This window comes from Notechis scutatus, chromosome 14 (assembly GCF_049901735.1).
Source record: "Notechis scutatus isolate UNSWTSFEM ecotype Mainland chromosome 14, rNotScu1.2, whole genome shotgun sequence".
NCBI classification, from domain to species: domain Eukaryota; kingdom Metazoa; phylum Chordata; class Lepidosauria; order Squamata; family Elapidae; genus Notechis; species Notechis scutatus.
The window spans coordinates 5157063-5179752 of NC_142022.1; the positions used below are offsets into that span (position 1 = coordinate 5157063).

At 46.7% G+C, this 22690-nt stretch overlaps 1 protein-coding gene across 1 annotated transcript; it reads right to left on the bottom strand.

Annotated features, from left to right (window-relative positions):
* Positions 1 to 1786: 1786 nt before the first annotated feature.
* RELA (RELA proto-oncogene, NF-kB subunit) lies at positions 1787 to 22622 on the bottom strand. Its single transcript, XM_087943540.1, is given in 12 exon segments — positions 1787 to 2044; positions 2047 to 2517; positions 4685 to 4759; positions 5518 to 5598; positions 6651 to 6863; positions 9487 to 9591; positions 10464 to 10598; positions 11652 to 11743; positions 11843 to 11991; positions 12939 to 13090; positions 15524 to 15565; positions 22345 to 22622. Coding segments are annotated over 12 exon segments (1650 nt in total). The 5' UTR covers positions 22370 to 22622; the 3' UTR covers positions 1787 to 1934.
* Between the last annotated feature and the right edge of the window lie 68 nt (positions 22623 to 22690).

Sequence of the window (22690 nt, forward strand, 5' to 3'; positions counted from 1 at the left end):
GTTTATTTAGAACCTGCTACAGTGAGGAGAAGACAAAATAAAGTACAGTCAATTTACATTGCCAAAAAAAAAAAAAGAAAAAGCAAAGAAATGCATTGAAAAAGTTAAACAGCAGGTTAACTACGTTTTAAACATCCACTCCCTTTTTTCTTTTTTTAATAAAAATTAAAAACATGTTGCATAGTACAAAAAGAAGTAAGGCACCAACACAGCTCCCTTCTCTGCACCCTCCAGGACTGATGTGCGGGATCCCATCAGAATCCACAACTAAGGGATCGTTGTTACTCTCCCTCCGGCCTAAACTGACTTAACTTTTCAACTCTTTTGCTCAAGCCAGAAAGCAGAAGGCAGGCAAGAAAAAGCTATTCTGATCTCTTTGGGATGTCAGTTTGCATTCACACACAAAACGCCCTACGCTTCAGATTATTTTCCCGTGGCTTTGGGCCTTGTGTTAACCCAGCCAGCGTGGTTAATATATGCCAGGGGTGTCCAACCTTGGCAACTTTAAGACTTGTGGACTTCAACTCCCAGAATTCCTCAGCCAGCTTTGCTGGGAGTTGAAGTCCACAAGTCTTAAAGTTGCCAAGGTTGGACACCCCTGGTATATGCTTTGACCTATTAGGGGAACCTTGCTTGCTTCTACAAAGCCAGATCCCTCCCCTTAAATCAAATTCAGTGCATTAAATCCCTTTAATTTTTCTTAACTGTGCCTGAACATCACCCAGCTAAAAGAAACGAAGACTTCCTTCACTTCTGCGTCCTTCACTGTCTGGTCTAGTTTTGTGGCTGACCTACAGAACACACACACACACACACACACACAAAAGACCTGGCTCGACCAACAACACACAGTTGCAGAGCCTAACAAGAGCCATTTTTCGACGGAAGGATCTTTGTGCCTTTGTTTAAAAACATCACATCCCGCTTGGTGGGGGGGGAAGATTCCAGCATTTTAACTTGGCAAATCAGAAAAGCGACAGCAGCTGAAGGCACAAAACGAGTCTTTATACAAAATATAGAAAGTTTCTACCCAAAAAACAGAACAGGCATTTCATCAGTCCCATACGGGTAATCTTCGAGTTACGACTACAATTGAGCCCAAAGCTTCTGTTGAGTGAAATATTGAAGTGAGGTTTGTCCCATTTTACGGCCTTTCTGGCCACAGGTGTTAAGCGAACCACTGCAGTTAAGGTAGTAAAAACGGTGGTTAAGGCGAATCTGGCTTCCCCACTTACTTGTCAGAAGGTCGCAAAAGGGAATCGCGTGACTCCCAAGACACTGCAACCGTCATAAATACGAGTCGGTGGCCAAGCGGTCTGGATTTGGATCACGTGACCCCTGGGGAATGCCCCAACGATCCTAAGTCGCTTTTTTCCAGGGCCGTTGTTACTTCGAATGGCCGCTAAATGAACTGTCGTAAGCCGAGGACTACCTTGTAGCCGATGGGCCGCCTTGTTTCAAAAGGCAAAGAGAATTCTGCAGGGTTTTTGGGTTTTTTTTGTTTTTTTAAAAGTGGGCCAGCGTCGTGGGGAGAAAAGGCAAGCTGGCAACAACCAAGTGACATTTTGTTTTGTTTTGAAAATTATTTGAAAATTAGTCTTGAAACTTTCAGAAGTTTGGGGCTTTTTTTAAAAGAAAAGAAAAAATGAGAATTGCATTTTGACAGGAAAGTCCGAAGAGCCAACTCTATGGATGTCAAACTCCCCTCTTAACGTTCGTACTGTCAGCTCCCTGAAGAGGGCGGCTTATTGGTGGGGGGTATTTGGGGGAGACGGGCACAGAACGTCCCGTCCAAGTTGCAGAGGGCCAAGCCCACCCACCCCCACTGCCTTTTGAAGGCTGCCTGCCCCCCCCCCCCCCACTCCCTTGGAATACAACCGGAAGCCCCCTGTAGCCTGAAGAGCGAGAGGCCAGTCTCGGACCACCGGGAATCCTTACGAGTTGAGGAGCGAGTTCAAGTCCAGGTCCAACATGGACGAAAAGCTGTCCTCGGCCTGGAAGGTCCCCAAAAGGCCATTGAAGCTGCTGTTGGCGGAATTGGCGGGGGGTCCCCCCCGCCGGGCTCCCCTCCCGCCCTCCGCTGGCTGACCAAGCGCGTGATGGATTCCGGGTAGGTCATCAGAGTCCCCTGGGCATCCGGCATTGGGGCCGGGCCGGACCCTTCGTTGAGCAGCTGCCGGAACTCGGTGGTGTTGATGCTATCCAGGCTGCTGTAGGGGGCGTCGTCCAGGAGGCCCCCCAGGGTGTCCCCGCCTTCAAAGTGGAGGTGCAGGAAAGCATCGGTGATGCTGGTTTCGGTGTCCATGGAGGGCGGGGCCTGCGAGGAGACGCCCAGGCACGACAGGTCCTCCATGTTCACGGTGCTGAAGCTGGAGGCGGCCGTGGCCATGGGAGGCGGCGGGGCGGGGAGGCTGGGCCCGGCGAAGAACCCGGCCGGCGGCTGAGCCATGACTTGCGGCTTCTGGATGGGGCGCATAGGTGGCTGCCCGGAGGATGCTCCTAGGAACCCTGGCACAGCTGGAGGGGAGAAAGCAAAGCGTGGCTGGATTAAAGAAACCGCAGACAAAGCAAACCAGAAACCAAAGAGGGTTTTTTTCTCCTAAATTGGAGACTGGTTCAGAGTTTTAGGTCCTACACGAGCGGTGGCTGGACGTTGCTCAGGGGGCTAAATCAGAGAAAAGAGGCAAACGAGGCCCGTTTTGTGTCTTTCCTCGCCCAGCAGGAAAAGAGAACTGGAACCAAGGGGGGGAGAGAGAGAAGGGAGAGAGAGAGGAGAAGGAGCAGGAGAAGAAAAGAAGGAAGAAAGGAAGGAAGGAGGAGGAGAAAAGGAGAAGAGGGGGAGGAGGACAGGAAGAGGAAGGAAGAAGGAGGAGGAGGAAGAAGAGGAAGAGGAAGAAGAAGAGGAAGGAAGGAAGAAGAGGAAGGAGGAGGAGGAGGGGAAGAAGGAGGGGAAGAAGGGAAAGAAGAAGAAGGAAGGAGCAGGAGAAGAAAAGAAGGGAAGGAAGGAAGGAAGGAAGTAAGGAGGAGAAAAGGAGAAGAGAAGAGGAAGAAGAAGAAGGAAGGAGGAGGAAGAGGAAGAAGAAGAGGAAGGAGGAGGAGGAGGAGGAGGAGGAGGAGGAGGAGGAGGAGGGAGAAGAAGAAGAAGAAGAAGAAGAAGAAGAGAAGAAGAAGAAGAAGAAGAAGAAGAAGAAGAAGAAGAAGAAGAAAAGAAGAAGAAGAAGAAGAAGAAGAAGAAGAAGGGAAGGAAGGGGAGAAGGAAGGAGGAGAAGAAGAATACAGAATACCAGAGTTGGAAGGGAACTTAGAGATCTTCTAGTCCAACCCCTGCTCAGGCAGGAAACCCTATACCATTCCAGACGAGGGGCTGCCCAATCTCTTCTTAAAAGCCTCCAGCGATGGAGCACCCACAACCTCTGAAGGGAAGCCATTCCACTGGTTAATTGTTCTCCCTGCTAAAAGGGAGTGGGCTTTGCCCCTTCTTGCACTAATCTCGAAAATAATCTTGTTCCCTAGTTGGGTCATGAAACATCTGCCAGAAAACAACCAAGCTCAGAGAGCACCAAGGACCTCACAGTTCAACCCCTGAGCTACAAACATTGTCTTGTACGGCTGCATTACTTCAACCAAAATGCAGGTTTACAAAGCCTGTGTCAGTCGGTGCTCCATTCAAAATCCAAGAAAGAAATACTTAAGACTCTTTTAATTAGAGAAAAGATATCTTTCACTGGAAGTCAAGTGGTAGTGTCAGCCTTCAAGATCTTCTGCTACTGCTTTGCATCTTTTGGCTGCCATAAGTAACCGGGGGATATGGTCTGGGAAGAGAGCTGGAGGTGTTACATTCTGTGTTGTGTAAATGAGAAGTAGGGGGGAGTATAAATTCCTGCTTTTAGGTTTCTATTTCTCCCTTAGCTTTCTTTCCTCTGCGCAGCTGCAAACCTTTATCAAAATATGCCAAGGTCAACGGACAGAGGCCTCATCACCACCTGAAGATGTCCACATGATCATATCCAGAACTTTTAATTGGAAGAATCTTTTGTACTTTGGGGGTGGGTGGGAACAATTCCATCCCTTTGTATCTGTGATCTGCGCGCCTAATTTCTCAGATTCAGAATCCTACTTGATGCTACTACCACTTCATTTTTCAGTAAAAGAATTATTTTCTCTAATCTATGGAGTCTAAGTACTTCTTTCTTGGATTTTGAATGGAGCACCGACTGACAGGTAGCAACAAAAGAATTCTGAATCTGAGGAAATAAGCGCGTAAATCACATATACAAAGTGATGGAAATGTTCCCACCCCCAATAGTTCAAATGGTTCTTCCAATTAAATGTTGTGAATATGATCAAGTGGACATCTTCAGGTGGTGATGAGGCCTCTGTCCGTTGACCTTGGCATAGTTTGATAAAGGTTTGCAGCTGCGCAGAGAAAAGAAAGCTAAGCGAGAAATAGAAACCTAAGCAAGAATATACTCTCCCCCCCTCACTTTATACAGTCCTAGTTTATAACACCTCCAGCTCACTTCCCATAATTTTCCCCCCTCCCCCCCCCTTACTTATGACAGCCGAAAGATGCAAAGCAAAGGAAGAAAATCTTGAAGGCTAACAGCCTTCCAAATCTTTCCAGGTCTCTCTCCCGGCAGTGTCCGAAAATATTTGGGGAGGAGGAGGAGGAGGAGGAGCTTACCGCTGGTATTTGGCCGGGGTGCTCCGTGTTTTGGAACAGCAATACGGCGTGGAGATTGTGCTTCTGCGCTTCCTACTGTTGAGGAAGGAAAACAAGAGGTAAACCCGTGAATGTCAGCTTTGGAAATGCCCACCTTTAAAAAACAAAACAAAACCTGCTGCTTCAAAGAGAAATTCTGGTTGTTTTGAAGAAAAATGGAGGTTTTTTTTTTTTTTTTTAAAAAAAACCCACTGTTCTTTTGAATAGAAATAATATAACATAACATACAATAATAATAATAATATACTGTAGTAGGAAGGGACCTTGGAAGTCTTCTTGTTTTGGGCTGAAAGGGCAAATATCTAGAATTCCTCACAGCTTCCCTTTTTCTGTTTCCTTTTAGCTCTGTTTCCGTCCAGCTCTGGCAACTGTAAGACTCCTGGACTTCAGTTCCCAGAATTCCCCAGCATCCCCCCCCCCCCGGCCCTAAATCACTCAGCTGGCTGGGGAATTCTGGGAGCTGAAGTCCACCAGTCTTACAGTTGCAAAGGTTGGACACCCCTGTTCCAAATCTCCATTTTAAGCCTTTTGACCACATTACTCCTGAAATAACGAGGTCATCGCATCTCCTCAAAGTCCCATCCATTTTAATGTGAGTTTATTTGCCTGACATAGTAGACCAGGCCTGAGTTGATGGGCATTGTAGTCCAAGCCCCCTGAAGGATGTGCCCTGCTCACTTTGCCCAACCCCAACTAAATCAAATCCCCACTTCCCAGGTTAGCTCTTTCAAATGGGGCTGACCCCCTTTTCTCTCTCTCGCGCGCGGTTTCTTTAAACTTTTCCACCTTTTTACCTGCAAAAGGTGTTTTCTGTACAAAGTTCTTGAAAGTGCCCAGCGTCCGTTTGCGCTTCTCTTCGATTCGATGGAAATCGCCTGCCAAAGAAAAGAGAGGAAGGGCAGGGGAAACATCAATTTAAATAGGATAGATAATATATATATATTTTAATTATGCCTTTATTAGTTTTATAACTGACTTAAATTATCTAATATTCCTTCCTTCCTTCTCCTTTTCTTCCCACAAATATCCTGTGAGGTGGGTTGGACTCAGACTGACTGGCCTAAGGTCACCCAGCTGGCTTTCATGCCTAAGGCGGGACTAGAACTCACCACCCCCTGGTGATTGGCCGCAAATCACTCAGCTGGCTTTCAGATCTAAGGCAGAACTAGAATTCACCGTCTCCTGGTGATTGGTCTCAAGTTACCAAGCTGGCTTTCATGGGTAAAGAGGGACTAGAACTCACAGTCTCCTGGTGATTGGCCCAAAGGAACTTCCCCCAGCTCTCATGTCTAAAATGGGACTAGAACTCACGGTCTCCTGGTGACTCGCCCAAAGGGACAGAACCGATTTTCATGACCAAGACAGAACTAGAATTCACAGACTCTGGTTTCTAGCCTGATGCCATAACTACTAGGCCAAACTTATTTTTTAATGGATAGAAAAGATTTCACTTAATTATCCTGCATTTGGCAGGCACTCAAAGGATCAGCAATTATATATTCTCGCCAATAAGCCAAGAACATGCCAAAATATAGCCCTGAATAGATTGTGCCCAATTTATGCACTTCTCCTGCGACGCAGCTGTAATATTTTTCCCCCATTGCTGGCAACTGACAGGGGCTGGCAACCTTAAAACAATCAAAGAGCCACAAAAGTCCACACCGGAAGCCCCCCAATTAAATTCTGGAGCTGACCAGAAGTCCCGTTCTCCCACCATAGAGTTTCCTAGCACAGCGTCCTTTTTCCGCCACCTATCCTAACCAAACGACCCATCAATTGTGGCGCCGACTGGCAACAAGGAGCTGCAGCAGAGGGATGAAAGAGCCACATGCGGCTCCAGAGCCGCGAGTTGCCTACCCCTGGACTAAAGAGAGAGATTTTCCCCTGATCTCCAGGGCAACAACTAAACATTTTAACCAACGGATACCTTCATCCGGGAGGTAACGGAACTCCATGGAGCCACTGACTTCCTTGTCAGAGGGGCGGTGCAGTTGCATCTGGACCGTCACGGGTTCACGGATGGTCTGATCCGCATAGGGCGGCGTCTTGAAGACGATGGCCACCTGGCGGTGGACATCGGCCTGCGAGAAGGACCCTTTTGCTTCCCAGGAATCCTTGAAAAAGCGAACTTCGATGTCCTCTGGAACAGAAGCAGAGAGGTGGAGAAGCCACCTGTGATGATCCGAGGCATGGCAAAAGGTAACACAGTCAGATAAGCAAAAAGAGCCTCTTCATTATCTCCAACTTTTCCCCCAATGTCCAGGTTACCGTCGGACTGGAGAAAAACTCTCCCAGGAACAGCCTGACTGTAGAAAATTCAGTCCAAAACAAGGTACACACAAACTGTAACTTAAAATCCAAACAAACCAAACTGAAGTAACTAGTTTGGCAGGGCAGGAGCAGGAATTTCAGACTTGAAAGCACAGCAAAACTCACACAATTGGGAAGATGCCAGGAACACAGTAAGCCACAATGATACAAGATAAAGTCACGTTTGCTCCCAACTGTCTGCCGGACACAGCTTGCCTTTTTTATAAACTGTGTTCCCAGCTGCAGCTAATGAAGGGAATCAGGGCCTTTCCTCCCCCGTAAGACAAGCAACCCACGTTGTTCCCTTCTCTGTTCCTCCCTGCGTGCCTTAGGATGAAGAGGGGGGTGGGCCTGGGTCTTCCTCTGAATTCCCTCTCCCTTGTTCTCCCTCTCCCCTGCTCTGCCCAGCCGGACTTTGCCCTTCCGCAGTTTCTTCCACAGCCAACGGATACTCCCACCCCGCTTCCTCCTCCGAGTCAGATTCCGACAGGGGCATGACACCATCAAGAGAGGACATTCCTCTCCCTGAACTGACACAAACAGTTTTCTGGGTGTTCGGGAACACGCAGGAAAAAGAAAATGCACAATAAATAAATAAAACTACCTTCTGGAAGTCCCAAAGGTGCTTTTTTCCCCCAAAAGGCAACTGGACTTTCTTTTGTTTTTCCTTGAAGACATTTCGCTTCTCACCCAAGACGCTTCTTCAGTTCTGACTGAACGGTGGAGGACGGAAGGATTTATATTCCTTGCAGTCACCTGGTCGTTAGTACTCTCTCCGAGAGTCGTTGAGGCCACTTGGATGGTTTGTCTGTGCCCTCAGGGTCACCCAAATAGTGCAAATGCGTGTGGAACCTTCTTGGAATTGTTGAAAAGGAGTTTTAGTGTTTTACAACAGTCTTTTCACAGCAGTTCCAAGAACGCTCCAACACCCGTTTGCGCTATTCAAGTGACTCGATAGTTGATTGGCATCCTTCAGTCTCAAGAGACGATGGCATCATGCTCTGACAAGAGGTCCTAAAAGAGCATCTAGTGTGGCTAAAAAGGCCAATTCGAGAGGAGCAATCCCTTCCACACTGAGGACAGACACAGCCTGTCCCCTGTCCAGTCCCCCCGATTTTTCTGGTTCCGGGGCGGCCTCTTTGCCTCAACCTGCCCAACGAGTGTCTCTTCTTCGAATTGGAGAAGGCCATGCTGCGTCTTCAGCCTCCAAGCCGAACGATCAGAGGTCAAGGTTTCCCAGCCGTTGGTGTCCATTCCCAAGGCCTTTAGATCCCTCTTGCAGGTATCCTTATATCGCAGTTGGGGTCTCCCTCTAGGGCAGTGATCCCCAACCTTTTGCGCGCGCCGGCACGGCATCAGCGGTGCGCGCGCGTACCGGCATCAGCTGGGCGCCGCCATCTTTTTGATGAAAACGCGCCGTGACCTCACGAAGCCGTTCATCAGCGGCGCGCCGTGAGCTTTTCCAGGTAGAAATGGCTTTCTACCGAAAGCTTTGAAGCCGCCATCTTTTGATGAAACGTGCTTCCGGTGAGCTTTCTACCGGAAAAGCTCACCGGAAGCACTTTTTCATGAAAAAGATGGCGGCGCCAGCAAGCCAGCGCCCGGTAGGAGTTGTTCGCGCCCGGTACCGGTCCGCGGACCGGTGGTTGGGGACCCCTGCTCTAGGGTGCTTTCCCTGCGCTAATTCTCCATTCTTCATCCATCCTTCGGAATCTGCCCATCGGCCATCCTCATGCCCAAGCCAGCGTAGACGTCACTGTTCCAATAGTATACACTTATGATGGCGAACCCGTGGCACACTTGCCACAGGTGGCACGCACAGCCATTTGTGCAGGCATGCGAGCCCCACGCCAAACTACCTGCACTGCGCAGGCACGCACCTCCCAGATGATTTTCGGCCCGTTTGAGGACGTTTTCGCCCTCCCAGAGGCTTGAGAGAAACCTCTGAAGCCGAAAAACGGGCCTTCTGGAAATACCAGAATTGACGAAACGGGCCCGTTTTTCGGCCTCCCAAGATTGCAGAGGCTTCCCTCGAGCCTCCAGGAGGGCGGAAATGACCTCAAACAGGCCGAAAACCAGCCGGGAGGCGCACGCGTGCGCAGTGCAGGTAAAGGAGCGGGCTGGGGGTGTTGCATGCACATGCGCAGGGGTGGCGCATTGCATTGTGGGTGCCAGCACAAAAGTTTGCCATCACTGGTATATACTGTGACTCTTAAGGGCACAGATGAAACCATCCAAGTGGCCTCCACAACGCTCAGAAAAGAGTACTAACGATGAGATGACCGCAAGGAATATAAATCCTTTCATCAACATTCCGTCAGAACTGAAGAAGCTTCTGGGATGAGAAGCGAAATGTCTTCAAGGAAAAACAAAGTCCAGTCGCTTTTGGAAAATCTCCACAGGATCTGGAAGACTTTTAAACATTTCCCAGGGGTGTTGGGGAAAAGCCCTACCTTTCTGGACTTTGTCACAGAGAAGGAAGATTTCATCTCCCCCTAGGCAAGTCCCCGAATTGCGGTTGACACGGCAAATTTTCAGCTCAGCTGTATTGGGTGCACCTATAGAAAAATTAAGGGAAAACAAAAAACAAAAACTCAGGACAGGTCAATCCTTGACTTACAACCATTCTGTTTTGCAACTGTTCGAAGTGACAACGGCACTGAAAAAAGGGGGCGGGTGTGCCATGGCGTGACCAGGATGGGCGTGACCAGCTCGACATCACTCATGTCGGGGGGCACCTGTGGTGGCCAAGTGCTAAAGTAGGACTTCCCTGAGACCCCCCTCACTCTCATTATAACCCTTCCTTCCTTCCTTTCCTTTCCTTTCCTTCCATCCTTCCTTTCCTTCCTTCCTTCCATCCATCCTTTCCTTCCTTCCTTCCTTCCTTCCTTCCTTCCTTCCTTCCTTCCTTCCTTCCTTTCCATCCATCCTTTCCTTCCTTCCTTTCCTTCCATCCTTCCTTTCCTTCCTTCCTTCCTTCTTTCCTTCCATCCATCCATCCTTTCCTTCCTTCCTTCCTTCTTTCCTTCCATCCTTCCCTTCCTTCCTTCTTTCCTTTCCATCCATCCTTTCCTTTCCTTCCTTCCTTCCTTCCTTCCTTCCTTCCTTCTCTCTTCATTCACCTTTCTTCTTCCTTCCCCCTCTCTTCCCACCTTCCCTTCTTTTTCTTTGCCTTTTCCTCTTTCCCTTTCTCCTTTCCTGTCCCTCCTTGCACGCTCAAATGCAAAAGGGGAAACATTTCTCCTTTTTGTTTTGTTTTGAGCTTGTTTTGCTAGCCCTCAGGGCCCCGCTGAGCTCTGTTTCCGCTGGCAGAGGCACTACGGGACCAGTCCTTCGCTGGCGGAGCTGCGGGCCAGATCTAAGCACCCCTTGGGCCGGATCCGGCCTCAGGCCTTAAGTTTGACACCAAGGGTTCTGGCCAAATACTCACGATTGTCATAGATCGGTTGGGAGACCACCAGAGGGAGCTGCATCACGTGCCCCGTGCCCGTATCCCGAATCCAGACCTGGAAACAGAGTCGAACTGCATTCAGGTCGTAATCTCCTTTGAGCTCCTCCATCGGCACTGAGGAAGAGGAAAGGAAAAAAGAAAGGAAAACATCAAGGGATTTAGAAGACCATTAGAGAATTAAAAGCTGTCGACTCTTGAATTGGGAGGTAGGGACTTCAAGGGTCGAGTCCCCATGGAGCCCACTGAAAGATTGCAGGGACAACACCTGTCTCCTCCTCCCAGCCCAAGATAGAGATGTCAGGATTCCAACACTTAACCCCAATTAAATCACGAGTCTCGAGCCAAACTTCCAAAACTTCAAAAGGATTTATTGGGAGTTAACATGTCCGGCACTGCCTGGATGTAGCCGACCCTGAGGCACATCATTCATTGTCATCCTTGACCCTGGTTCTCCCCCCCCCTCGGTGTATCCTAATTCATATTCTCCAATGGGACACATCCATAGCCAAGTGTCATCCATCAAGCTCTCCAGTTAGAATTTTGCCCGGCAGAAACTTCAGTCACCTAGTTACTATCTCTGAAAACATTTATGGAATGCACTTCCGATTTCCAAGCTGCCGCTTTCCCCCCTCCTTTTCTGTCGGCAACTCTAAAAAGACCAGAGAAGTATTTTATGAGTTGACAGTAGGATGGTTATTGGGCGGATTAAATAGGTGTTTTACCAATGAGCCCTCCGGGGGGGAAAAAAAAAGGCAAATATAAAATACAGCTAAGAAAATACAGCTCAGGCAAAGTACAGGAAGTCCTTGACTCAACAACAGTTCATTTAGTCACTGTTCAAACTTACAACATATCCCCTGAAAAAAATTGACTTAAGGTAGAATTGGCCACGTCTCACTTAACTCTTGCTTAGCCCTTGGAAGTCCTGTCCCCAGTTGTGGTCATTAAGTCGAGGACCACCTTGTATAACGCGAAAATCAGCCGCTTTAGTTAATAGAGCAGTTAGGGAGAAAAAATAGCCGGATTTAACTGATGCCTGACAGCTCCTCTTGGAAAAGAAAGTTATGAAAAATATTACTCTGAGCCCAAGATTGCTACAAAGCATTTTTACACATTTTTATGGCAATTACACACACACACAACCATGCAAGGTTCAGCCTTCCTTACTGTTGAACGGATTGTTCCCGGTCTCGATCCGCTTTGCCACGGCCTTTTCCAGATCCCGTTTCCGTACACACTGGATTCCCAGGTTCTGGAAGCTGGGGACAAAGGCAGGCATTGAGTGCCTTGACCCGGGGAGGAAAAGAGGCCAAGAAGCGATGTCCTTGCGATTTCTACCTCCCAATACCCGGACTCACCTGTGAATGGAGCGCTCTGGAGACAACTCGGCTTCGTAATAGCCTTCTTTGCAATCCTTGCCCACCAGGTCGTGGGGGTGAGGCCGATGTGGGGCTTCCTTGGTTACCAGGGAGATGCGGACCTTCCCCGGGCCCTGGTAATTGTGAATCTGGGGGGCAAAAGAGGGGAAAGAGTTGGGACACGGGGCAGCCAAACGGCTCCTCTCTGTTTGTCATGCCCCTGTCGGAGTCTGAATCTGAGGAGGAAGACGAACAGCTGACACAGGGAGTGGGAGTGTGGCTCCATTGGCTGTGAAGGAAACGGGAAGGGCAAAGTCCAGCTGGGCAGAGCAGGGGAGAGGTAAAACGAGGGGGAGGGAATTCAGAGGAAGATCCAGGCCCACCCCCTCTTCATCCTAGGGCACGCAGAGAGGAACGGAGAAGGGAGCAACGTGGGTTGTGTGGTTTATGGGGGAGGAAAGGGCCCTGAATCCCTTCATTAGCCACAGCTGGGAAGAGAGTTTAGTTATCTATGTTCCTGGCGTCCTCCCAACCGGGTTGAATTACTGCCATTCATTCACGTCTGGAATTCCTTCTCCTGCCCTGTTGGACTAATGACCTCATTTTCCCTTGATTGGACTTATAGTTCCACTTTTTATTGACCACATTTTGGACTTGATTCCCTGCAGCCAAAGGCTGCTCCTGGGAGTTTTTCTCCAGCCCAGAAGGTAACCAGGACATTGGGGGCAAAGTGGAAGCTAATAAAGGGACTCCTCCTGATTATCTGACTGGGTTGCCTTTGTGCCACGCCCTTTTGGGTCATCACAGTTTGGGGAAGGAACAGTTTGGTTTCGTGGGGGCGCATTCGCAAAATGGCTGCCCATCAGAGTTAGCACGTCCGGGTGTAACTTTTCCACCCAGCTGGATGGCAGAAAGGCTGCCCAGGAAGGCTCCACCATCCCTGTCTTCGTGGCAAACGTGCTGTGACATCACACCAAGTTTTCCTTTGGCCGGGATGGCATTCGGATTTTAAAAGCGACCCAGTTGCAAAGGCTTCTGGGAAATGGGGGGGGTTTCTTTTCCGGGCAGGTGAGGAAGGGGAGCAGAGAAGGCTGACCTTGATGGTGGGGTGCGTCTTGGTGGTGTCAGTGCTGCGTTCTCCCGGGATGGAGCCAGCCAAGCGGCCCTCACACTGGTAACGGAAGCGCATCCCACGCTGTTTGGGCTGCTCGATGATTTCCACCATGGGTGTGCTGCTGGGGGTGGGTTCTTGAGGGAAGGAGCCAAGGAGGACGGGAAAAGAAGCCAACGAGAAGGAAGAAGGAAAGAGAACAGAGGAGGAAAGGAAAGGGAAGAAAGGAAAAGAGAATTGAGAAAGTAGGGGGAAAGGGAGAGAGGAGGGAAGGAAGGAAAAAAGGAAAGTATGAAGCAAGGAAAAGAGAAAGAAGGAAAAGAAAGAAGATAGGAAAGAGAAAGAAAGAAGATAGGAAAAGAAAAAGAAAGAAGGAAAAGAGAAAGAAGATAGGAAAGAGAAAGAAAGAAGATAGGAAGAGAGAAAGAAAGAAAGAAGAAGGAAAAGAGAAAGAAGATAGGAAAGAGAAAGAAAGAAGATAGGAAAGAAAGAAAGAAAGAAAGAAAAGAGAAAGATAGGAAAGAGAAAGAAAGAAGGAAAAGAGAAAGAAGATAGGAAAAGAGAAAGATAGGAAAAGAGAAAGAAGATAGGAAAGAGAAAGAAAGAAGATAGAAAAAAAAAGAAAAGAAGCAAGGAAAAGAAAGAAAAGATAGGAAAAGAGAAAGAGAAGCAAGGAAAACAGGGAAAGAAGGAAAAGAAAGAAGCAAAGAAAGAATGGGAAGGAAGGAAATATAGGAAGGAAGGAAGGAAGGAAGGAGAAAGAGAATGAAGTATTAATACTGTAGAAGGCAACCTCTTTCCCAGGCCAACACACTGCATGATTCACTTAATAATAGCGATTCGCTTAGCAACCATGGGCAAAAAATGTTGTAAAATCAAGTTAGCAACTCCCTCATCGTCTCCAACTTCCCCCCCAACGTACAGGAGGAGGTAGATAAAATTTGGAGTTTGGGGAGGGGGAAATTAAGGGGAGAGACAAAATTAAATAAAAAGGAACCAATTTCCCCTCGAGAGATTTTTTTTTTAAAAAAACCCACACATTCAGTTGTAAGAGGCCTCGGCTGCGAGTCTCCTTCTCCAGATAATGCACAATGGCCCAATTTTTTTTAAGCGGGTCAGGCCTCGCCTCCTGCTTGAAAACCTGGGGATTTCCTCCATCCTAACTTTTGAGCAACATTGGAATTTTTTGCCTCTCTCTTCTTTGAATAGCCTGCCATTAAATCACCAGCTGAGGGTTCGGCTGCCCCATGCAAGGGTGAAGCCACCCACCCACCCACTCCTCTCTGTCTTGTTTTGTTTGCATTGTTTGGAAGCCAAAGGAAAAAAGGAAGTATTTGAACCACTGGAAAAATCACTCCAAAGCAATCTTGACACAGGGAAATCCCCCAAAGTTGCTGGAACTACAACCACGAATGTCACGAATGAGAGAGGCAAAAACAAAAACAAAAACCAAGATTTCCTGGCAAGGAGATTTTTTTCCCACGTTGAAGATCTGGTGACTTATTCGTCTCTGGAGCTTTGGATTTGTAGAGGTTCTCAGTCCTCCAGGTCCTGGTTGTCTCCCAAAGGTGCTATTTTTTTCAGGAGGCAACTGGACTTTCTTCTTCTTCTCCTTTTTTTTCCTTTTGAAGATGTTTCGCTTCTCATCCAAGAAGCTTCTTCAGTTCTGACTGGATGGTGGGGAATGGAAGGATTTATACTCCTTGAGGGCAGCTGGTCATTTGCATCTTTTTAAGAGTGTCATTAAGGCCGCTTGGCCCCTCTCTCAATAGAGTGGGAGGGATATACGACCTCGTCTATCTCCAGTGTACAACACGGTCTTTTCAACAGTTCCAAGGAGGCTCCACATCCATTTGAACCACTCAGGTGACCCTGAGGACTCAGATCAACCTCTGAGTGGCCTCCACAGCCCTCTAAAAAGGATGCAAATGACCAGCTTGTCTGCAAGGAGTATAAATCCATCCATTCTCCATCATCCAGTCAGAGCTGAAGAAGCTTCTTGGATGAGAAGCAAAATGTCTTCAAAAGAAAAATAAAGTCCAGTTGCCTCCTAAAAAAAGCACCTTTGGGACAGAGGTTGGATTAAACCACGCCTGAAAAGCGGTTGAATCTGTGACTGAATTATATATAATTGAATATATATATAATATAATACTAAAGTAAAATTATTAAAGGCCTGGAGACTTAAAATATGTGAAGAACGGTTGCAGGATTTGGGTTTGGCCAGTCTCCAGAAAAGTAGGACTAGGGGGAAATGAGAACAGGAAGGCAGGATAAGAAGCAACGGGTGGTAACTGATCCACGAGAGAAGCAACTTAGAACTAAGGAGAAGTTTACTAACAGTGAGGACAATTAACCAGTGGAACATCTTGCCTCCAGATATTGTAGCTACTTCATCACTGGAGGTTTTTAACAGACTGGACCGATAATGATATAAGATTTCTTGCTTAAGCATGGGGCTGGACTAGAAGACCTCCAAGGTCCTTTCCAGCTCTATTCCGATTCTAATCGGCATTCTTTGGAGAAAGATTATTTTTTTTTAAACAGAACACTTGGGATGTGCAACTTACCATGAAGCCCCCAGCTTGATGGGAAAAGCAAAGGAAGAAGATCTGAAAGAAAAAGGGGGAAAAATAGTGGGTTTTTTCCCCATGTTTGGTTTTGCCACACTTTGTTTAAACCATCATTGGTTGAATTAAGCCAGCACTACTGGGTTTACAAGTCCCGAGCCACTACGATTTGTGTTAAATACAAAAGCTTTCCATGATTCCAAAGAGGGGTATCTCTTAGGCTGGATTTCAATAAGTTTGAGGTGAAACAGGCCCTGTGCCAACTAATTAAAAAAAATAAATCAGAATGCTAGTCCTCGTGGTTATAAACAGCTGGCTTGAATATGGACCGCCTTTTACCAAGACAAACTATCACTCCATTATTATTATTTTTTTCACAGATAGCAACAGTAATGTGGATTTAAGTGTTGCAGGAATGTTTGCAGAAATTTTTTTTTGGGGGGGGTGGTGGCTTCTGGGCATAAAATCCTTTCGCTCTGCTCCACTATAGGCAGAGTTCAACTTACAATCAAATATAAACAAACTGTTTGAAGTTTGTTTATTGTGAGAAGCAACTTTCCCAGCTGTCTTCTTCTGACAAGAGAAGCCAATGACATAAAGAGCGCACGGCTCATGTAACCACTGCGGTTGATTCACTTAATGACTGTGGCAGAAAGATCGCCAAATTAGGCAAACCGCCTTGCTTAGCGACAGACTTTTGGGCTCAATAGTGGTTGTACGTCAAGGACTACCTGCGCAGATCATGCAGCGTCATCATATCCGAGACGCTGAAGAAGGAAATTTGGAAAAGAGAAGCAGACTGAGAGTCCGTGTCGAGACCAAAAGGAGGAAGTTGCAGATGAAACTTCACGGCCAAATATTTCACAGACTGACAAGCGTATACACAACTGTAAGAACTTCTTAAATGTCTTTTTAAAATGGGGTTTTTTTCCCCTTCCCCCAGTTGAGGAAATTCGCTGCTCCAATTATACTTTTGAAGATTGCTTTTATTTATTTACTTCTGAAGACATTTCAAGGTCTAGATCACCTGTGGTTTCTCTTAGGATTTTTCAAACTTTTAAGATGGGTGGACTTCTATTCCCAGAATTCCCCCGCAAGTATATGCCGGAAAGGGGAATTCTGGGAGTTGAAGTCCACCCCTCTTAAAATACTGGCTGGGGAATTCTGGGAGTGGAAGTCCACCAGTCTTAAAGCATCCTGGCTGGGGGATTCTGGGAGTGGAAGTCCACCCGTCTTAAAGCATCCTGGCTGGGGGATTCTGGGAGTGGAAGTCCAGACATCTTAAAAGCTCTGGGATTGAGAAGTACTGATTCAGAAGAATGAGAAGGCGGCTGTAACTTGGAAATGCACTGGAGCGGGGATATTCTGGTTAGATTTTGCACCCCAATGGAGTATCCGAGAAAGTGAGTTTGTTAAATAACCAGAACTGGATTCTCTCTGTCGAAATGTTTGGTTCTGTCAAAAAGGAGTAATTAAAGCCAATTTCGGCTCCCAAGTTCTGAAACAGGAGTCCATCAAAAATAAATAATAAATGTATGTATGTATGTATGTATCTTGGTGGCCTTTTCGCTTTTTATCAAGCGGTGTTAAATGCAGGTCAAATATGTCGCCACATTCTTTGTTTTATCATTTTGCAAGCTGACTTCTGTTTTTTCTTCTTTTTAGCAATAGGGAAGAGTCACCCAAGGGCCATGACCTGTGTAGCCGTTTTCCTCTCCAGGTTCTGGGAATCCTGGAAACTGAAACCCTTGTTCAAATTTTAAATTTTAGTTTCAATTTAAACCCTAGCTTAAATGGCCACACACGCTGCTAATTTTAAGCCTAGTTTAAATTTTAATCCTTGCTTAAATTTTAATTCTACTTTAAATAGTTTTAAATAGGGTTTTCAATTCAATTGTAGAGAATGTGAAGGTATGTTTTATTTTTATAGTTATAACGTACACTGAAAACGGCATTTCATTTCATTGTACGAGGCACAATGACAAGAAACTAAACTAAATTTTAATCCTAGTTTAAATGGCAGCACGCACTGCTAAGTTTTAATCCTAGTTTAAATTTTTAATCCCTGTTTAAATCTTAATTTTTAAAAATTTTAATCCTAGTTTAAATGGCAGCATGCAATGCTAGTTTCAATCCTAATTTATGTTTTAATCCCACTTTACATGGCAACACCCATTCCGCCCGGTTACTCCTTTGGGTTTTGAAATTTCAGCAGGCTTTGTCTCCACTGAGCTGTGAAGTCTCTGAGGACTAGAAAACTGATTTCCAGCCAATGAACTTTGCGGAGCTGAATGGCACTCCTATCAGGGCTAATATTCCACATTCCTTAGATTTCGCAGTCACGGATACCAGATACACACCCCCGTCACAACAAACAATTAGCCTCTTAGAGCAGCCGAGCTCTGTGGTTGTAAAAGGTTAGCGCAAATTTGTCGGGCTGCGATTGGGGGAAAAAAAAAATAGCATGAACCAAATCCTTGAGGACTAGAAACTTGGGCCCAGTCAATGATTGGTGCAACGCTGAAGGGGCCCTTTTCCCACATTCCTAAGACTTCCTAGCAAAGTCTGCTTCACAGGACGTGCTAAAAAAAGAAGTAGTAAAAAACCTGGGGCCCACAAACACAACATACTGCGAATGACACAAACACACAGCTTACGTTTTAAGTCTCATCTAAACAGGGGTCTCCAACCTTGGCCACTTTAAGCCTGGAGGACTTCAACTCCCAGAATCCCCCCAGTCAGACTTACGACCGTCGCACAATCCTGATGGTCAGGCGGTCAGAATTGGGGAGTTTTTTCCCAACCAGCATGTATTTATGAAGGTTGCAGTGTCCCAAGCCAGATTATGACAGGCAAAGTCAACTGGGTAGAGAGCCCGATTCATTTAATGACATGATTCACTTAACAAAACTGCAGTGATTCACTTAAGCCACCCCCATGGCAAAAAAAAAGATCATAAAATTGAGCGCAACTCCCTTAACCACCGACCTCACTTAGCAACGGAAATTCTGTTCCCCATTGCGGTGGTAAAATAAGGCCTGTCTGTATTCCTAACTGCCAAGGTGTGTAAAAATATTTGTTTTATCTCTCTGCTGTTTTTTTTTTCCTGAAAACCTGGCTTGTTCTCTTACTAATTTTTGCATAAAGCTGGACTGTTTTTTAAAAAAAGCAGATATTTATTGCATGCTCGTAACTTTGATGTTACTTAGTTACAAATTTTATTTCCTGCCTCACCCTATTATTGAAAAGACTGGCTAGGAGGTGGATATCTTTTATTACAGTCACCAGTTTAGTATTTAACTGTGCTGGATGAAAATGCCCATTTTAATCCGGAATTAAAATGGAATCCATTTTAAACTCCTCCTTTCTGAATAATGTACCCGTATCATTTGAATTCCTTGATATTATTGAATTTTAGCTCGAGCTGAGCAGCATAAAAGTTTATTATTATGGCGAGTACAAGTATTTTACACGGATTTGAGCTGGCCATTGTAGAGTCAACGTTACAAAATGGGTTAAATAATCACGAATGCTGGCTGACAGAAATTTGCAGAAAAACGGGACAAGGTTACTACTGTAATTATACAAATTTAAGAACATATACATTCATTACATTTTAAGTACTATTTTTTTATTAAATTATTATTTTTATAACGCTTGAGTTTTTCTCCATGTATACATAATACCAATAGTTATTAAACAGTGCTGTGACATTATATATACATTTATATATAAAAAACTTACAATACACCATACTTTCATACCCTCTTATCTGTTATATACATTATTTACATTTTCTATTCTTATACCTATTATCAATCCAAATAAACCATGCTTCCCATACTGCATTGTATTCTGTGTCTGCTTTCCCTTTTAATTCCATAGTTAATTTATCCATTTCCACACACTCTAATTTTTTTTTGATTATTAAACCTTCAGGTGGTATGGAGTTTTTCGTCTAGTACTGAGCATATGAAATTCTTGCTCCTGTTAATATATGTAAATATAAGATATTTTGTCTTTCTGTTATAGTTTTTTTTTTAGTTATTCCGGGAAGGAATAATTCCGGGACAAAATCAATTTTGTTTTTAGCTAACTCATGTTTGAATCATTTTCCAGTATTTTTTTTCGCTTTGGGGCATGTCCACCAAGAATGAAATTATTTTAAGGCATCCAAAATCATGGGGAATTCAGGCAGCCTCTGAATTAACCAAGGTCTCACCAATATCAATTTTGGACTCTATTGTGGTCATAAGTCAAGGACCACCTGTATAGAGTAGATATAACTATACCGACGCTAGAAAAATAATACAAAATCAGAGCATGACGTCATGGAATAATGAAATTCCTAAACATAATCAGGAATACAAAGATGTGTTTTGGTCACATGTTTTTTTTTTATTAACTCACTTGCCACTCAAGTGTCCATCACTTCTAAAGGGCCAGTAACTTAAAAGCCAATTCAAACGGTCCAAAAATACAATTTAAATCTCCCCTCACTCCCCAAAGTGAGAAAATCCCAGAGACCTAAACAAGGAAATAGCTAAATCTCTGGTAAAGTTAGACTCTTTGAAAATGCAACCTGCTGGGTGATTTATGTAGCACATCTGGTACATTTTAAAGGCAGACACTAAAGTGGGTTAAGCAAGGAGGCTTGTGTGTTGTGGTTGTGTGTGTGAATCACTCAAGCCTGTTTTTTTCAGGATATTGTTGCTTAACTTTTCTTCCCCCCCCCCCAATGTGCTGCTTTGCAAAGAAGCACCAAGGCAGCACAGGCCAAGTTAAAATAATAACAAACACAAGCCAGCATTGTAAAACCATCTCCTAGCAAAACCGGAATGCACGACTCCCAGAATTCCTAGCTGCTTGTTCCCCTTTTCCTAGGAATTCTGGGATTTGCAGTTTCCCAAGGCCCCTGGCACACCATCCGTTAAACCAAGGGTCTTCAAACTCGGCAAGTTTAAGACCTGTGGACTTCAAACTCCCAGAATTCCTGAGCTAACATGACTGGAGGAGGAATTCTGGGAGCTGAAGTCCACAAGTCTTAAAGCTGTCCAGTTTGAAAGACCCCTGCATTAGAGGAAGATGCTTCCAAAGGCCACCTGGGTTAGGATGGCGAGGTAATCTTTTGAAGCAATGGAAAAGGTCAGGGCAAGTCAAAAGACGATGATCTGGTCTTTCTTTACATCCCCCCCCCGAAAACCCTCCCAATTCCCTCCCAAACAAACAACTGAAAGCAAATTACACAGAGAGCATTTGCACCAAGACAAATTCCTTCTGTGTCCAATCACACTTGGCCAATAAAGAATTATATTCTGTTCTGTTCTATTCTAAAATATTCTTCCAAAAAGACCCTTCTTTCTTGTAAATAAAATAGAGGAGATGGAAGGACATTTTCTACTCAAACTGAGCTTGTTTTTTTTTTTTTTGGTAGGGAATTCAAGTCGTCCTCGAATTACAACCACTCCTTTAGTGACCCTTTGAGGTTACAACCACCCTGTGGTGACAAAAACGGATCGGTCCTCACGCTTACGACCGCCGCAGCATTTCTTCCAGTTCTCGATCAAAGTTTGGCCGCTGTGTTTATAACAGTGGCAGCATCCCAGAGTTGCGTGGCCGCCATTCGTGGCCTTCCCAGTGTGATTGGACAAGCAGCAACAACAACAACAACAGGGGGATGCCAGATTCACTTAAGGACCGGCATGATTCACTTAACAACTGCAGTGCCCAACCGAGGCCCAAGAAAAGGTTGTAAAAGGGAGCGCGGATCTTTTGACAAATTGCCTCGCTTAGCAGCAGAAATTCTTGTCCCAAGTAGGGTTGTAAGTGGAGGACTCCCCGTGTTTGTGTGTGTGTGTTGATGATGATGATGATTATGATGATGAAGGAGATAAAGATCTGCCCATTAATCAGTTTCCTGATATGTACAAAGGGGGGAGATAATGGGGAGAAAGTGACAAGGGGCTATTTTTTGGGGTGGGTGTGTGTGTGATGTGTTCCCCCACCCCCAAATCAAGGGGAGAAAAAGGGGGTCTCAAAGGAGAAGGGGGTCCCCTCCATTGCAGCCACAGGTACCTGAGGGGAGGGGCAGAGCCCCCAAAGGGAGGTCGACATTGAGGGGGGAGGGCAGCTCCTTTCTGGGGAGGGAGGGTCCGATCCCTCCATCGAAGGAGGGGAGAAAAGGGGAGGGCTAAAAGGAGAAGAGGGTCCCCTCCCCTGCAGCCAGAGGTTCCCCCTTTCTGGGGTGGGTGTCTCATCCCCCCCTTAATCAAGGGAGGGGGAAAAAGGGGGAGGGCTAAAAGGAGACCGGGTCTCCTCTGAAGGAGCCACAGGGGGGGGGGGAGGCAGAGCCCCAAAGGGAGAGATGGGGGACATTTGAGGGGGAGGGTGGGTCTGATTCCCCCCATCAAGGGAGGGGAAAAAAAGGGGGTTCTCAAAGAAGAAAGGGTCCCCTCCACCGCAGCCACAGGTCCCCCTTTCTGGGGGATGCTTGACTCCCCCTTTAATCAAAGGAGGGGAGAAAAGGGGGCTCAGAGGGGAAGGGGGTTCCATAGATGCCGGGGTCAAAGCCCCCAAGGGGGACATTGAGGGGGAGGGCAGCTCCTTCCTTGGAGGGGTCTGATCTCATCAAATGAAGGGACAAAAGGGGGGCTAACAGGGGCACAGGTACCCCTTTTTATGGGGGTTTCTGACTCCCCCTTAATCAAGGAGGGGCTAAAAAGGAGAAGGGGGTCTGCAGGTGCGTGGTGGGAGGGGCAAAGCCCCAAAGGGAGGGATGGGGGGGCAGAGAGGGGCGGGGCAAGGGGCTAAGGGCCACTCACCGTTCATGCTGGTCGAAGGCGGCATCTGGGGCAGGGGCTCCCCATGGCGGGCGAGGGAGGGGCCCAGAGGCCTGGGCCAGGCCACGCAGCAGCAGCGGCTAGGAAGGCCCGGAGGCCCCGCTCGGCCGGCTCCACAAAGGCCGGGAAGACGGGCCGGGGTCTTTCCCGGGCCCCTCCCCTTCCCCTCCCCGCTTCTCTCGGCCGGCGGCGGGAAGAAGCGAGCGGAGGCCGCGGCGGCGGCGGCGACGGAACCTTCGCGGCTACAATGTATCCAGCCCCAAAAGGAAACACCCTGCCCCACGTGACGCGGGGCCGCCTGCTGGGAAAGCCCCGCCCCGGCGTTCTG